At 51.5% G+C, this 17,409-nt stretch overlaps 5 protein-coding genes across 5 annotated transcripts; 1 reads left to right on the plus strand and 4 right to left on the minus strand.

The window, feature by feature from the left end:
- Positions 1 to 487: 487 nt before the first annotated feature.
- Positions 488 to 3,591, minus strand: N7482_004476 (uncharacterized protein; the record flags this gene model as incomplete). The annotated part of the gene is made up of 3 exons (XM_056686601.1): positions 488 to 1,249; positions 1,312 to 3,299; positions 3,351 to 3,591. The coding sequence occupies 3 exons, from the start codon at positions 3,589 to 3,591 to the stop codon at positions 488 to 490; spliced, it is 2,991 nt and encodes a 996-aa protein (XP_056545343.1).
- A 573-nt stretch (positions 3,592 to 4,164) lies between these two features.
- Positions 4,165 to 5,741, minus strand: N7482_004477 (FKBP-type peptidyl-prolyl cis-trans isomerase; the record flags this gene model as incomplete). Its single annotated transcript, XM_056686602.1, has 3 exons — positions 4,165 to 5,073; positions 5,139 to 5,597; positions 5,655 to 5,741. The coding sequence occupies 3 exons, from the start codon at positions 5,739 to 5,741 to the stop codon at positions 4,165 to 4,167; spliced, it is 1,455 nt and encodes a 484-aa protein (XP_056545344.1).
- A 392-nt stretch (positions 5,742 to 6,133) lies between these two features.
- N7482_004478 (putative DNA damage repair protein Mus42) lies at positions 6,134 to 9,756 on the plus strand (the record flags this gene model as incomplete). Its single annotated transcript, XM_056686603.1, has 2 exons — positions 6,134 to 6,188; positions 6,251 to 9,756. The coding sequence occupies 2 exons, from the start codon at positions 6,134 to 6,136 to the stop codon at positions 9,754 to 9,756; spliced, it is 3,561 nt and encodes a 1,186-aa protein (XP_056545345.1).
- Positions 9,757 to 12,247: 2,491 nt separating this feature from the next.
- N7482_004479 (Zn(II)2Cys6 transcription factor) lies at positions 12,248 to 14,611 on the minus strand (the record flags this gene model as incomplete). The annotated part of the gene is made up of 1 exon (XM_056686604.1): positions 12,248 to 14,611. One exon carries the CDS (start codon positions 14,609 to 14,611, stop codon positions 12,248 to 12,250), a length of 2,364 nt encoding a protein of 787 aa, XP_056545346.1.
- A 1,861-nt stretch (positions 14,612 to 16,472) lies between these two features.
- Positions 16,473 to 17,153, minus strand: N7482_004480 (Zn(II)2Cys6 transcription factor domain-containing protein; the record flags this gene model as incomplete). Its single annotated transcript, XM_056686605.1, has 2 exons — positions 16,473 to 16,844; positions 16,992 to 17,153. 2 exons carry the CDS (start codon positions 17,151 to 17,153, stop codon positions 16,473 to 16,475), a joined length of 534 nt encoding a protein of 177 aa, XP_056545347.1.
- Positions 17,154 to 17,409: the final 256 nt, after the last annotated feature.

A 17,409-nucleotide genomic window follows, 5' to 3' on the forward strand; every position in this document is an offset into this window, starting at 1 on the left:
TGTTGATTTCCTTTCTAATATGTTGGCCAGCATGGTCTGACCTCAAGGCATGTAGTATACGATGCCTTTTCTGTTCTTGTACATAATCATTAAAATACAGAAATATCAACAAAGTCATCCGTATGGGAACCCCATATGTCTAATTCATTTGGTTGTGAACGATGAGCAGCGAAGTCCTCAACCAAGGTCTATAGTTTCCCTTCATACCATTACTACGCTGGCGCCAACTTAGAGGAACTGACAGAATAGGGTCTCTGAAGTCTTTGTTCGTAGCATTGTAAGAGCATATAAAAATGAACAGCACCCTCGCATTCATGCAGGCTTTCCAAGCACGGCTTAGCTCCAGTATACGACGCATCGTGTAAGGGAAAGGTTCGGGGTATGAATAGGCGAATCAAGGAAAGTCGTGTTCTCCGGGGTCAGAGGCTATAGTCGAATCTTTTCCACCAACAGAAAGGGCTCCCGCCAGCATCCTGCCCCATCGCTCTCACTGCACATACAAATCTGTCAGTGCCCCCCTGGCGAATGGCTGTCGTCCTCGCTCGGGACTGAGGGCCATAGCCGGCCCCTTTGGTCGTCGGTACGTATATCCCAAGAAGGCCCCTCTTTTGCGCATCTCCAAGGCTACTCTGCCGGCTTTCTTATCTCGCAAGATCTTGTCACGCGGTCGGTTTCTTTCCCTTTTCTTCTTCCTCTCGACTCCCTGTTCGGGGGCGTCGGGGTAGACTGGGCAAATGCCATCGCCACCTAGCACCAGCGGCTCGATGGGACGAGCATTAGGAGAATAGACTGGATTCTCAGCAGGCCCAGCTTCTCGTTCGGCTTGTGTATTTTCGTCAGATTCTTCCTCGGTGTCACTGTTCTCATATCGCTTCTCGATATTGTCGATTTCCTTCCAGTCGTCGAAGTACCGAGTATCTTCACAATGCTTGACTCTGGGAATGAGGGGCGGCTGGGTTAGATGGAGCTTATTCCACTGAATCCCTCTGAAGAAAGGGTGAACCTTGATGTCAGCTGCATCATCAGGGTATACCCAATAGCTGTTGATCTTCCGGTATCGTGGATGCATCGAGTATAAGAACTGGTCTGAGACAGGGCGTCCAATCAACATGTCGTTGGCGTGGTACTTCTGCGAGCACAGTCGGAATTCACGCTCTTGAAGAATTCGTGCGATTAGATCAATGGCGTCTTGCGACACAAGTTTATCCGTCGGTGTTTCTCTCGGAAATTGCAGGGTTCTCGAGTGTTGCTAGAAGAGCACGTTGTTAGATTCGAGCTCGAACATCGCGGGGGGTTTTCATTAACGCTTACCAAAACCCTTATTTTGGTGCTGCGGCGGCTCTCGCAAGCAAAAGGGGTAAACCCATACAGACACTGAGTGTGTGAGACGGTAATATCCTTCACATAGGACCTTTGGGCTTCACTCACCTCGTAGAGAATAATGCCCAAGCTCCACCAGTCGCATCTCCCATCATACATCTCGCCCCGAATCACCTCTGGTGCCATGTATTGACTGGTCCCAACCACACTCTTTGCAAACCGCCGTCTTTCTTTGATGTTGCGCCGTTCGAGAAGATCCGTTGACGGTACTTGATGGTCGGGAAGGTCATTTGGCCCTTGGGACGGCATATCAGAGTTCGGCTCTTTCTTCGCTTCGGCAGTTTGGGCTTGATCTTCGGCATCACCTGCGATGGCAATACCTAGTCTCTCCAAAAGGGAATAACGGTGGTTATTATAATACGTTTGGTCGTAAGACCAATGTCCATTGAAAGCCAACCCAAAGTCAGAGATTTTCAAGTGTCCAGATGCCGAGATGAGGAAATTGTCCGGCTTGACGTCGCGATGAATCCAACAAAGACGATGGGCTTCTTCGATGCACAGAACCATCTCAGCAATATAAAACCTTGTCCATTCTTCACGCAAAACAGCCTTGCGGATCAGCAGGCCGAGAAAATCCCCGCCAACCATGTAGTCCATGACGAGATATAAGTAACTGTCATCCTGGAAGCTGGAGATCAATGGAACGATCCAGCGAGACTTTTCAGACGCAACGAGGAAGTCTCTCTCCGCTCGAATGTGACCCTCTTGGCAGTTGCGGATCATCTCAGATTTCTTGATAACTTTCATGGCATAGACTTCTTTGTCCTCGCCTGCCATGAACCTGCGTCGCCTTTGCATGGTGTCAACAATTGTAGATCTTATGATTTCAAGATGTCTGCGTTTTGTGCTGGAGATACGCGCATCGCGCGTCGAGGGTTCATCCTCGGTCTCAATTCTTTTGTTGCTCTCTCTTTCGCGTACCAAATACACCACGCCAAAGCTGCCTTTTCCTAAAGCCTTGATGACTTCATAGCCAGCAAGCGAGACCATGGTATTCACTCGAGTGGACTTGAAACAAGTCTTGAGAATTCGACACTGACGTAGATATTCATTCTCCTGTAGAGCCCAGTTGCGTCGAGTTGCTATCTGCTCTTTGGGACCAAGCTGGAACGCATAGATGTGCTGTTCTAGTTCATGCTGGCGCTGCACGCGTGAATCTACATTCTCGAAAATGGAGTTGAAACAGAGTTCGAGATATATCTTTGCGACAGATGCAGCTTCTACCGTCATGATCGACGAAGCAATGATGGGCGACCTGCTGTCTGATTCAGAAATTGGACTCAGAACACGGTCTGACGGGGCGGGCCATTCCGTCGCCTCGGTTTTGTATTTCTCTAACGAAGGTGATGGCTCCCCAGATGTCACTGGTGTCGAAGTTGTGGAGCATCCGATCGGAGAAATGCCACTGCTCGGCGTGGTCAAAGGATCCGAGCTGTTATTGGCTTCATCTCCTTGCTTGCTGGAACTCCTCGATATTGGAGATTCCAAAAAGAGAACACTAGGTCTCGGGCGCAGATGGGTACGACGAACAACCGTTGGCTGCCCAAATGTCAACGAAAGCCTTTGGGAAACTCGGTCCACCAGTCTCGAGTTTGACGCAGTTTGCGGCTCGACAGTAATGCTGGGACGACCATCATCGTCTTCAACCCGGTACTGCTGGGTATCCTCCCCGTCAGCTTGAGCATCAATCCTGCGAACCGGAGATTGGCAATTTGGCAGACTGGTGACCAGATTCTCTGTCATATCTAGCGGTGCATTGCCAGGATAATTGGCAATCGGAGACCGAGTGACCGGGGAGCAACCATCAGATATATAGATAGGGGCATCTTGCTCAGCAATGGGGACTGGTTGCACCGGGTGGTCTCGCGTAGGGCTGTGTGTTTCGTCGCACGACGTAGTCTCAACGCTTGTCTTGTTGCCTGTAATCCCTAGTCAGTATCATACAGAGGTGAAGAGTCCCATAGACGTACTGTTGGAAGAGGTCCGCAGCCCGAGTAATAATAGAAACTTGGAGCCGCTTCGTGTCAATCGAACTCGAAATCGATCTCTGCTGCCCCATCCGATGGATTCGGGGGACACAGGACTGTCTGATACTGCAGAATCTGCTGGAGAGGGGTATTGCTTGCCGCGGTGTGAAGTGACTTTGTTCGGAATCCAAAGATTGAAAACACTTCGTCGACGTGGTATTTTCTTTCCATAAGGGACTGTCATCGTGTGATATGCTGAGTCTACTTCGCTCGGCGGGGATCAAGGAACGGTGGTCATCGATGGCGTAAACATCCGCGCTGGGCCATTAACGATAGGATGCGATCGCCGATTGGAATCAAGTGTTCGGAGGACTACGAGTCCAGACTTTGGACATAAACCGCGGCCAAGAATGCGGAAGGCGAAACAACCTGTGGCATCTCGAACGGCAAGCGCCATCGAGGACCACTCGTTCGTCCCAGCCTAACGAAAGTTTCCGCTGTGAAAACATCTGGAAAGATACAAGGTACAACATTATATGAGAGAGAGAGAGAGAGAGAGAGAGAGATGTGAATGCCAGACGGCTAAATGGATTCAAGTACAAGGGAACACATTCAAATTACAGAACAAAATCGGTCACTTTTTCCATGCAGGGCGGATTCGAATCCTTCGTGATAGCCCCATCCCCGCCGCAGCAGGAGAGGCGTATAAAGGACAAACAAGCCGGATATCACGGAAATCATGCAATAAGACCGGTAAACCCATCAAACAAACACCTTTGCGAAACAGCAACACATACAGAATAAATTAGACGGGCGTTTACTTGATCTCCAACAGCTTGACGTCGAAGATCAGCTTGGAGTTGGCGGGGATGCCGGGGAGCGCCTTCTTGCCGTAGGCGAGGTGAGAGGGAATGGTGATGCGACGCTCACCACCGGGGGCCATGCCAGCGATACCGATGTCCCAGCCCTTGATGACCTCGCCCTTGCCAAGCTTGAAGGAGAAAGGCTTGCCCTTCTTGTTGGAGTCGAAGACCTTGCCATCCTCGAGCTTGCCGATGTAGCGCATAGCGACAGTGTTGCCGCTCTTGGCAGCAACACCCTTGCCGAGCTTCTTATCGTCAATCGTCACGCCCTTGACCTCCTTCACGCCGAGGGTGCCAGTGGGCTTGTCACCATTGGGGGTAGGACCCTGCTCCAGGTTCTTGGCGAACTGGACCTTCTTGTCAGCCTTGGCCTCCTTCTTGTCAGCCTTAGCCTCCTTCTTGGGCTCAACCGGGGCGGCATCGCCGTTATTCTTCTTCAGCTTCTTCTGCTGGGCCTTGGTCAGAGCAGGCTCCTCCTTGGTAGCCTTTCCCTTGGCTCCCTTGGCCATCATGTCGTCGAGGCTCTCCTCCTCAGCAGCACGCTTCTTGCCCTTGCCCTTGGCCTCAACCAGCTTGGGAGCCTCTTCCTCGCTGTCGACCTCGGTGATACGGGGATCATCCATACCATCCAGCTCGTCGCTCTCGTCACCATTCATGGCCATCAGCTCATCCATGTCGAGCTCATCCTCGTCGGGAGAGAGGTCATAGTCGTCCTCGTCCTCCTCATCCTCATCGTAAGGCTCGCGGCCCTCGTCGATGCCAATGACGTAGTTACCAGTCAGGAAAACGGTCTGGTTACCAGTGTTCTTGAAGAAGACAGGTTCACCCTCGCAGACAGTGATGTCAAGAGGCTGCTGGCAGTTCTGTGGCAATTGTTAGGATTATTGTAAAAGTTTGGGGAGAGTCTCGGATCAATATCAACGCTTACCTTGTCGGCGAACAGGGTGCAGATAACGTTCTCGTCAAGGTCCAGACCCTCTTCGGACTCGTCATCCTCCTCGTCATCATCATCACCGGTGAGGGGACTCTTGCCCTTGATGAGTTTGGAGATGGCAGCCTTCAGATCGAAACCGCCCTCCTCCTCCTCCTCGTCGTCCTCATCATCCTCCTCCATGGCCTCCTCGAGTTCCTTCTGGGCGGCGGCCTGCTTGAGCTTGCGGGCCTTCTCCTTGTCGCTGGGTCCACCGTTGACTTCCTCATCATCAGAGTCTTCCTCCTCATCGTAGTCCTCCTCGTCACTGTAGTCCTCATCGTCGGAATCGCAGCACATGTCGAGACCGGGAGGAGGGCGAACAATCTTCAAGATGGCGCGCGCAGGCTTGCTGGAGTCGCCATCTTCGAACTCAGGCTCCTCATCGGGGTCAATAGCAGCCATGCTCACACGGAACTGGAATCGCAACAGTCAGCCTGGGTTTTGGATTGCATTGTGAGTTCTGATACTGACCGAGGCAGCGGCGTTGGGCACAGCGGGCACCATGGCGCCGGCAGGAACCCGGAGGGCATAGACAGCAACCGGTTGGACGGCAGACATGTTTGAAGGATTGATTGAAAAATGAAAATGCAAATCAAACAATGAAATGAAGAGGGAAGTAGAGAGGGAAATGAACCACCGAAGAAAAACGGGCGTGGATGAGAAGAAAAGATGCGACCCGCAACTGGCAGCAACAGAGATCGCCCGGAGCTCTGCTTTTTTTTAAAATTTAGTTTTTTTCTGCCCGGCGGTTTAGCCCAATGACATTACATTAAACGCTCACACCGCTTCTGCATTGGCTTCCACTGACCGTTCCATTCACCGCCCTGTCTCACCTGCTTTCTGCCGGTGACGCGTGATTCTCTCGTGGCGTGAAGCTGGTGTGAGGCATCGACTTGACGACTTGACTGTTCTGGCTGCACGGACGGCTGTGGTGGTCCTGCTGGCCCAGCATGGGCTCCCGTCTTGATGCATCATCTAGCGCTGTACGTAAACGCATTGAAAGTCGTATGTGCTGCTCCTGGCCGGCTTTCGTTGGACCTACGTTCTAATCCGAAACCTGTGTATAGATGATTTCCAAGATGAGGCGGGCGAAGAGTATGAAGCTTCCAGCTTCGGTGGCTTCGGCGACTATATGCGACGCAAAAAGATCAAGCTACAAAACCTAGATGCAGAAATTCGTGCCTCATCCGGCGATTTTCCACCAATATTCCGCGGAGTCGTCGCGCATATCAACGGCTACACGCAGCCTTCCCTACAAGATCTCCACCGCCTCATTGTCAGCCATGGTGGTGGGTTCCTGCAGTATTTAGATAGCAAGACGCTCGCTACCCATATAATTGCGAGTTCTTTGACCCCGAAGAAGCGGGAGGAGTTCCGACGATACCGTATCGTGAAACCTGCATGGGTTACAGAAAGCATCAAAGCTGGGCGATTGTTGCCTTGGGATGAATTTCGTGTCGTGGACGAGGGCCAAACTCAGAAGGTTCTCAGGTTTGATGATGGGCGATTTACCAGTCAAACGAATAGCCCTCAGGTTGGCTACCGAGACCAGTCCAGCACCAGCTGGTACAACGCCCAGCTCAACGGTGTAAGAACAGCTGATAGAAGCTCCGTCGTCTCCGCAGGTGCGCTTAGCGCACCATCCAAGCCACCGCAGGTACCGCAAATACGGCAAGTAACTCCCAACTTGTCATCTCAGCCATCTCAATCGGACTATGGAGACATCCCTAGCTTCGCTGTTCTGGAAGAGGATGCCGCAATAAAAGCTCCCCTAGAGCAGCACAAAGCAAGCGCCCCAGTCATGCCCCCGGCATCAGTCGTCGATGGCCCATTTGGCGATACGGGCAGCCATATACCTGGAAATATACCTCAACAGCCGCAGGACACAACTCACATCTCCCCACCTTCTGATCAAACAAGTCCTCCGTTTCCTCACATGACCTCTGAGGAGTACAATGCACAGCTCTTGTCGGATCCTCGGATGAGAAAGTCAAGCGTGGTCAATCCTGATTTTCTTCAACAATACTACCGAGAGTCTCGGCTCCATCATTTGTCAACATGGAAAAGTGAGTTGAAGGCCCAACTTCAAGCCGCCACCAGCGAAAAGTCCAGCTCCCGCGTCCCTCAAAAGCGGCCTGCTCCAAGGGCCAGGAGATACATTCTCCATGTTGACTTTGACTCATTCTTTGCTGCTGTTTCTATTCTCAAACATCCCGAGCTTCGCGAGAAGCCCGTTGCCATTGCCCACGGTTCAGGGTCTGGCTCGGAGATCGCAAGCTGTAACTACGTCGCACGTGCCCATGGGGTCAAAAATGGCATGTGGATGAAGGGTGCTATGCAGGCATGCCCAGAGCTTCAGGTATTACCTTACGACTTTCCTGCCTACGAAGATGCCAGTCGAAAGTTTTACAGCTCAGTCCTCTCCATTGATGGGGTTGTTCAAAGCGTGAGCATTGATGAAGCTCTGATTGACGTTACCAATCAATGCTTGGAAGCCGGTGGATCGGATGGGATCACTATCTCAGAAGGATCCATCTACCGCGAGCAAGCTAAAGCTGACGAGATAGCGCAGGGTCTACGTGACTCGATTAAGGAGAAGACTGGGTGCGCGGTCTCTGTGGGGATCGGTGGCAACATTTTGCTTGCCAAAGTGGCATTGCGAAAGGCAAAGCCAGCCGGACAATTTCATCTCAAGCCGGATGCCGTTTTGGATTTCATTGGAAACCTCACCGTTCAAGATTTGCCGGGCGTTGGATACAGTCTTGGTACCAAATTAGAGGAGCTTGGAGTCAAATATGTCAAGGACGTTAGGGAGCTCACCAAAGAGAGGTTAAGCTCCTGTCTCGGGCCGAAGACCGGGACGAAGATTTGGGAATACGCCCGAGGTCTGGACAAAACAGAGGTTGGCAACGAAGTTGTTAGGAAATCGGTTTCGGCAGAGGTCAATTGGGGGATCCGATTTGTCAACCAAGATCAAGCAGATGACTTTGTCAGATCTCTCTGCGATGAATTGACTCGGAGACTGGTTGACAACCTGGTCAAGGGCAAGCAACTCACGCTCAAGGTCATGCGGAGATCCATGGATGCGCCGCTAGAACCAGTCAAGCATCTCGGCCATGGCAAATGCGATGTCTTTAATAAAAGCGTCGTTATTGGCGTAGCCACGAATGCGTCCGATATCTTGGGCAAAGAAGCCGTCTCTATGCTGAGGAGTTTCAACTTTTCTCCGGGTGATCTGAGAGGCCTTGGAGTCCAAATGACCAAGCTTGAACCGCTGAAACCGAGACCTTCGGAAAATCTTGAAAGCAGCCAGCGGCAACTCAACTTCCAAAAATCTCCGTCGCACAAGAAGGTTGTCGCAAATGTCGATCCTGATGAACTGGAAAGTCCTCGCAAAGGCGATACTACCCGTATACAATGTGACCCGGTACTCAGCAATAGTGCACACAAGCCGCTGAACATTTCCGGGTCACAGTTCATTTTGCCCACCCAAGCGGATCCGAAGGTTATCTCCGAACTCCCAGGAAACATCAGGTCAAGGCTCGTGGCTCAGGCCAACCCTCGACATGACTCGCCGCGCTCCGGCTCCCCTTGTCCACCTCCACGGCGTACACCGGCGCCTTCTGCTGCAGCTCCGCTGCCTCCTCAATCTCAATTGGACCCTGAGACTTTGGCTGCATTACCTGAGGATGTTCGTAACGAAGTCCTTGGATATTACAATCAGCAGCCCACTCGGCCTGATCTCCCAGCAGCTCCTTCGGCCCCTTCAGCGCCTATCTCGCGCCCTTCATCATCATCTGGGCCCCTGAAACTGAAAAGACCAACCTCACCACCAAAGAAAAGGCGTGGTCGTCCTCCGAAAACAGTATCAGGTGGCAATAAGAACCTAACACTGTCGAATTATGCATTCCCGCGGCCTGCAACCCCCTCTGCATACATCCCAAGTCTGACCAATCGAGACTCTGTATCACGCCAACAATCTCCAGCAGCCGAGGGAGAGCCGGAAATCTCTGCTGAATTTTTGGCGGCACTTCCCGAAGACATTCGCGAAGAGGTTCTTGAAGAGCAAAAGCGCGCGCGCCTCCAGCGAGCCCGTGCAGCCGCTGCGACCGCATCTAGGCCAACATCTCAGCCTCAAGCATCTGTTCCCCCGCCACCACAACCTCCTCCAGTCGAGAAAACATTACTTCTTCCTCCTCTCCCCCAGCGGCCCGTGTTCACATCCCGGCGGCTATCAAGCCTACCGGATCTGCGAGATGCAGTAGGTGCCTGGCATTCTACTTTCGCATCTGATGGTCCTTATGGTGAAGACGTCGAGGTACTTTGTACGTACCTCCGGCGTGTCATTGCCGAGGAGAAGGATATTGACAAGGCAGTATCTGTGGTGCGTTGGCTTATGTGGTTGGTCGGTGAGCATTCACTTCAGCGGGGATCGGTGGAGAACCCAAGCCCCCCGTCTGGGCAGAGTGGGCAACAGGGTGTCGTGACTTGGACGGATGCGATCGAGATAATGCAGCGCGGTGTACAGGCTGCATTAGAAGCGAGAGACCTTCCGCCAGTGGATTTTGACTAGCTTTTGTGTATAATCAAGTGATTACGATGCAATGAATGACGATATGCCCTTTCCTTATAAACAAAGACGATTGGTTTGACATGAGTCTGTACCTTGTCTCGAGGGTTCATGGCATCCCACAGGGCTATACATACCCGGGTACTGCTTTGATGCGCTTCCGATGCTTGTGGTGCAGATGGTTTTCTCTTTTCCCCTGTGGAGAAGCTCTCAGGGATTTTGGTAACTTATAGGCAGATCGTTTCTTGATTTGTTGGTATTTCCATACTTGGTGTCACCTAATATGTTGCCGGACGGAAGAATATAAATTTAACAGCATGTGGGTCTCATCACACAGTATATATCTCTAACTGGAAACAATTAGCTCGAATTACTGTTATTTCAGCCTAGCTAGAAGTCCATGAGCCACCTATCATCCCAACTGTACCGAATTTCGGAGATATAGGTATGTGCTGATAATCGGGAATCTTCGCATGAATTCAAAGTAGAATCACGTTTCTGAAGCTAGATTTGAAGGCAATTCATATATACCTGGGCTTGTGGTTTAGTGGTATAATACTCCCTTAGCATGGGAGTGGTCCGGGGTTCGATTCCCCGCGAGTCCAGATCTTTTTTACTTCGACCAAGTTCTTCCCGGGTGCGATAAGTTGGATATGGGATGGGCCCCGTCACCTGGTGGGTGGAATGGCAGATTTTTTGCGTCGGACGTAATGGGCAATCTCGCAAAATACAGTCGCACCAATTGATTCCACAGCACGTTCCACCGCCCATTCTTACCGCCTACCGAATCTGCCATAAACGCGTAGCTACATTAATATGATAGATCAATAGTAACGTCAACAATAACATTAATAACGCGTCTGAAAACAAGGGATATATAAGGTTTTCCCCCCCCATTTTATCATCCATACACTATATCTTACACATACACACACGCGCGCACACACACAAACATACACATCCATCATGGGTGCAGGTGAAGAACTTTCACCGTCAACACGCTCGCGTATCTGCAGCCTTCGAAATTCAGCCAATTTCTCCTACAAGCGTATTAACGACGAGTTTCCACATATACCGCGCTCTACAATTGTCAGCACGTGTCGAAGGGAGGCTATTCGTGGCAAGGAAAATACATCCCTCAAGCGCTCCGGTCGGCCACAGAAGCTAAGCGATTTCGAACGAGATCTAATATACGACGCCATTCAATCGAATCCTAGCATCAGTTATGATACTTTGCTTGATCTTGTTAATGATAAGATTAGCCGCGAAACGCTTCGAAAGCTTTTGAAAGATTTTGGCCTACGAAAATGGCAATCTAAACCCTGCGGAAAACCTCTGGGCGTTGCTAAAAGACAAGCTTCTAAAAATGTTTCCTGAACTATATCATGTGCCTAATGATGAAGGACGCGCTGGTATCTACTATTAGTTGCGCAGACTGCGTGGTCTGGCATAGATCACGAGACCTTACAGAGACTGTCCGAGAGTATGCCTACCTAGAGGCGTGTGCAGGCCATTGTTGAGGCGGAAGGCTGGTATATTAAATACGCAGAAATGCGTATATTTTGGTATGGCTATTATGGCTGCTATGACAACTTTTGCCGGCAGAAAATGAAGTTTACATTGGGGGGCGGGGGGCTGTGGAAACATATTGGTAGCGACTGTAGATACCGCTCAATACTTCCTTAGCATGGCAAAGGGTCCAGTTCACTTTCAAACTCATACCCGGCACACATCCATCACGCTTCTTGCCCTCGTAAGCCTAGTCTCTTCATGCAATGCGCCGCCTTTCGTTTTCTTCGCGCTTCAGTCTGATACGTTGTATACGCTCCGAGGGCCAGGCCGCTTCCTGGTAAAAATCACCTTATTGAGCTAACATATCATACCTCTCCAAAGCTTGGAGCACTATTTGATGGGAATCATGTGGTCACAGTTCTTCCCACCGGGCCAATGCTCACAGAAGCCAATCTACGTAGTCACACAAGGCAGGGTCTTGATAGTTACCGGTGGCTATTCAAGCGTGGGGCTAGATATGCAGGCTCGGGTATATCATTTTCAGGATGAAAGTGGCTAGTGATAATGTCCAGTTTAACTAGCAGCCCGCTCATAGAAATGGTGTTGTCCGAGGCACACAAAGTAAGATGTGTTATGTAGCAACCGTGCAGTAAGTATACAGGAAATTAGATCCTTAATGACAGCAGATACTAGGAAGAAGTTACACATAGAAGACACGTGCAGCGTGGAAAACCTTAAATATATAGCCAAGTGGTGTATATAGGTTACTTGCATTTCTCGTCCATTCAGAACAGTTGAATTTACAAACCAGCTAGCCCTGCATGAAAATCGTAATCCGTAAACCTTGCATGGAAAAGACCGAGGCTGTTACACTACAGAGCGCCTCTAGAAGTCAACTGAGGACTGGTCATTTGCAAAGCTCGACAAAGCCTGTAAATGAATCAGTAAAGAGAAACAACGAAGAGCGAGAGAATGTAAAGAGCTATACACATACCCAGGAATCGAGTTGAGCCCACCAAATGGAGCCTTCGAGGTTCTCAAGCAGCCCCGCATCCTCCGCAGTATTGATGGGCGGGCCCAGGTCGGTTGGTGGCAGGATATTCGACATTGGGTGGAAATCCAGATTCGGAGGAACAAAGGATACTGTGCGGTCCACATGATTTGGCGTCATCGTTTTCTGCTCAGGAAGCGGATCATCATTGTGTATGACCGGGATCTGTCCTATGCTAATCTGCTGGTCTGAGCCTATGTGCCGATGGACTTCCTTCCTGAGCTCCCCAAGAATGATACTGTACCGTCTGCTGGGACAGTTCTTCCGCGTAGCTTCCGCAAGGTGTTGCTGACAGGTCTCTGCAAGCAAAAACAACGAATGCAGTTTATCGGCGTCAGCAGGACTCCCTGCCGTTGGGCTTGGTGCTGTGGCCTGGCGGTGCTGCTGGATTATGTGGATGTAGACCACTAGGATGGCGCAGAATGTCACGTAGTGGGTGAACCAGAATGATTGAATAAAGATATTCTGCTGCGCGAGATCATCGATGAGGGTCATGGTATCCTCAGCCGCTGCGATGCATTTTTGCACGTGAGCGCTGACCATTGGGTGTGGCTCTTTTGGTGGGCGACTGAGGTCAGTGAAATCGTTGAGGAGGAACGAGCGAGTGACGTGGATCATTGCGTGTGAATAGGCCAGTTGGAGGACTTGGCTTTGTCTACAGAGGGGCGGTATCAGGCTGGATGGTCGAACGCTGTTGAAGAGAGGTGGTACGCTTTCTTTCCATCTTTCCAAGTCAGAAGTGAGGCGGACGGCTGTTTCGAGTGGAGAGTCGCGGGAAAGAGGATTGATACTATATAGTTGCCGAGATATCTCGCCTAGTATTCCACCGAGGCTGTGGCAGGTGTTAGTAGACCGGAGATCGCCGGACTGCATAGTCAACGTAAGAATGACGAACCGGTAATGTAGAACAGATGCAATCATCATGCTGTCTGTGGATCCCATTCGCCGTGCTGGGTCTTCCTCCAGTAGGTCCTCGTCATTCATCTCGTCCGGGAACTCCTGATCAATATCCTCGTCATGAAGCAGCCGGGGCCGACCGAACATGATACTGAGATATTTGTCCAAAGTATATGCGCTCCAAAATATACGCTTCCGCAATTCTAACTCCAGGTAAGAACATCCGTTCTTGGATAGCTTTACGGGACATTTCCGGTGTAATCCCAGAGCTGTCACAACCTGCAAGGCCGTTCCAAAGGAATACCAGCACTCGTTAGCTCGTGATGACGACAAAAGGTACAGGCATTGGATCAGCCGAGCTTGAATCGTTTCCAAGCGTGGAGGTCCTGACTCCAGAGAAGCCATATACTTCGATGCCGCATACCATCGCTCACTCTGGCTGGGACCGTTCGTGGGCTGCTGCTCCTGGCATAGTGTGCTGACCGCAAAGATCATCAGAACGATAGCCGTCCTGGCCACCATGATACCCACTGGCAGATTCGATATCGAGATATTGTTCTCATAGATTTGCTTGACCCAATTCTCGACGCTTCCGCGATGCAAGAAGCGATAGGTCACCATCGAGAAGTCAAAGTAGATTGCGATCAGCTCCATCGCGGTCTCCAGGGACGGCAGAAGAAAGTCTACATCCTGGGGGTGCGAGTAAGGCTTATCGCCAAACATGAACACAGCTGTGTTGGCGGAAGACTCATTGCAATTTTGCAATGCCTTGGGAATCTGCACTTTCTCATCCTGGTGCAATCTGCTCCAAACGCGATTGATGAACGAGACCCCAGACGCAGGCCCGATGTAGTTGCCCTCGAAGTCAGTCGACCCCGGCTCAGGCGAATTGCGCGATGACACGGGGTGGCGCTGGCTCGTATATCCAGTATGGCTGCTGACGGCATCTTTACCTGTCCCAGCGGCCGTACTGCCACGCGAACGCGATCTCTTGGACACACCACCAGCCTCGGAAGCATGACGCCCAGTAGCCGTGGTAGTAGGATCCGCTGGACCTGGCGATGCAGGAAGGGGGTCCGGAGGGAGGCCTCTGGAGTAGGCTGCATGGTATCTACATGAAAGCGACAGCCGCGTGCACCTCGTACACGGGAGGGTGCCGGTGCACCTAGTCTTTTTCACCTTGCACGAGTCACAAGCTCGAGTAATTTTCTGGCGCACAGCATCAGTTTTGTTGGAGGCAGAGGGCTGCTGCAGCGGGCCACCAGATAGCTTCCTCTTGCGCCTGGGGGCCGGCGGGAGTGTGTGCGTTTCCACCGGAGCAGCGGCCGCCTCCTCGAGCATTCCAGGCCCGACAGATGCTTGCGTGGCGGGCCAAGTCACGCTAGTAGCAGTCACCATTCCGGGATCTGCGATGGGCTAGAGCTTCCAAGAGGCACATGAGAACTTTCATTTGGGGGATCCAGATGCAAGCGGTGTGCCGAGGGTCGACTGCACGCATACGACGGGGGGTGGAGGAGAATAATGCGGGAGGAAACTGTAGTGAAAGGCTAGCAGGAGTAGGGACATGGATTAGTCTTTTTCCCCTCGGCGAGTTTCCGCCGCGGGGGAGGCTTCACCTGATCTCCCCGGATTTTGGACTGCATTCTGAACGTAAAGGCGAGAGGTCGCCACTTGGATGCGATCCCTTTGTTTAGCTAGTCTGACAAAGAAGGATGGGATAAGCCCTTTGTCCCGGCTAGTTGCTGCCCCTCGAGCATGAACAGGTTACCTTTGAGTGATCAGCACTGCAGAAGCGAGGTGATGCGAGTCGCCGAGCCCAGGTACCACTGCATGGGCCGCCATCACACCTGGCGCGAGCGCTGCCACCACACGGGGCCCAAAACTATTGGACAAGATTCTGCCCACGGTTTACCTGTTCACCTGTTCACCTGTTCACCTGTTCATCTGTCCTACAGTGCTACGGTGCTGCCCAGGGACTAGGGAAGATTGACTAGCTCGAATCCAGGTATGCGCGACGATTGGATTGTCTCCGAGGAGAATGCTTTTTAGAGCTTATTATAGTCGGTCGTATATCACGATCAAGAATGATATAAATCGACCGGCCCAGACTGGCTGACGCACCCTTCCGTTGCATCGAAGAATCAAAATCCCTCCCAATACTTCCTATCTGTCGCGGTCGGACACTTGAAGCTGCACGGTTGTAGATTGGGATTGTCTGCCCGGCTTCGAAGATTCAGCAACAAGCTTGCTCCAGCCAAAGTCCAACGCAAAGTGAGTCTTCAGCCCATGCACAAATACCATGCGATCATCCGTGCCGATAAATCTGACACAGAGTCCAATGCTGATGCCGAAGTAATAGGTAATAGCGGTGCAAGACAAATCCCCACCCTTTCTCGGTAGGCAGTCGATATTTCGTCATCAGAATGGTTCCCGTCGTTCTGCCCCTTCGAGACTCCATTTGATCATCGTGATGGGCAACAGGATTCAGCGGGTCAATCATATTCGGACACCGTCGTAAATCGCGCCGCCTCGTCCAGTCGGCATAATGAAAGTCGGACAAATGGGGCCAAAGGACGCATCCCTGCCAGCACCGTCATAGAGGTGAGCTGGGCTTGACTGAGTTTCCATCAGTGAACATCATGTGAGCTCGCTGCATCGAGGATGAAGGGTCGTAGGGTTCCACAGGGGTCTGGGGCGTATGTCATCTGGCCACGCGGCAAGACAGCCCCAATGTTTCATATAAGTAATGGTAGGAATAACAGAAATACAGGACTAGGGTAGTCAGAGAGACATGTATAGTGCCTAGGGGTCATTGGCTTCGAGATCCCACCAGGAAGGCTTGTGGTGCAGCTCATTTTTGATGGACCCGTCAGCCTCGTGTGGGGTGGGAAAGGACTGGCCCGACAGCCGACGGTTCTTCAGGATGGGATTGACCCATCGCACACGGAAGGAAAAGAACAAGAACAAAGAAAAGCAAAGGCTCATTATCAAGATGAAGAGGACAAAGCTAGCAAATCAAGGAAGAAAGATAAGAAATACCAACCACACATGTCCAATCTGGGAGTTGATGGATGAAATGTTCGAGGCGCAGGATCATGTCGTAGATAGCTGATCGTGTAGCAACCGAAAAGAACAAAGATCAAAGAGCAATGTGTAAAGATCAAAGATCACGGGCCAAAAAGAATCCCACGTCACTCCAGTAGTAATGCAACAGGTCATCCCAGCACGGCTATGGCTGGCAATCCGGGATCCCATGACGCTATCGGGAATCAAAAAAGTTGCCCATGTTATTCGGATCAATATCGCTGCCAGCGTGATGGTGATGATGATGGTGATGAGGATGATGATGGCCTTGCTGTCCGTATTCGGGGTGCTGAGCCAAGAGAGATACTAGGACGGCCTGTAGCTCCTCCTGCGATGCGCCAGATCGGATGACATTGCAGAAATGCTGTATAGCCGCGGTATTGTAGTTTCCCAGGAATCTCAGGATCTGCTGGAGGAATTCCTGCGTGGTCGCGAGCTCTTCCTGTGTCCGGCGCGCGTTCGCCTTGCGACGCCTGTCGGCCTGTTCGTCAAAGGCACACTCGCGGCCATGGGCATCGCATTCCGAGCATTTGGGTGGTCCTGTACACTATTTGCGGTGCGAAGGGAATGGTTAGAAACTCTCACAGGTCCGAGCTGATTGCACTGAACAAAGGGAGAGGGGAAAAGGAGGAAAACCAGTGGGACCACAAGGAGAAAAGGATGGTGGATTGAACTGGGTGGTGATGGTCATTACCCTCGTTCGACGTTTCTGGCACTCTTTACAAGCGGTCGACGCTCTTTTCATCCGGCCGTCCTCCGAAGGCCCGCTGCCACCGAGGGGCGGTTGGCCTCCTGCCCCGCCGGGAGGCATAGTCCGGGGAGCAATGGGCCTGAAGGACCGGCCAATGTCGCCCATCGCGGAGAGCGGAAGGGAAGGGGTCGAGGAGGAGGGGAGAGTGGGAGAGGGGCAAAGGCGAAAGGGGGGGAAAAAAGAAAAAAAAAAAAAAAGAAAAGAAAAAAAAAAGAAGACCGAATTAGGGCAACAAAGAGGAGCAGAAAGAACGAGAAGCAGCCAGGCGAGACAAGACTCTATCAGGCAAGGCGACCATCGAGCAACATACAGTGTTTCCCACGTGGAATCATATCATCTGATGGGCCCGCAGAGCAGTTCC

This window comes from Penicillium canariense (assembly GCF_028826845.1).
Source record: "Penicillium canariense strain IBT 26290 chromosome Unknown utg000002l_segment0_segment0, whole genome shotgun sequence".
Classification (NCBI taxonomy): Eukaryota; Fungi; Ascomycota; class Eurotiomycetes; order Eurotiales; family Aspergillaceae; genus Penicillium; species Penicillium canariense.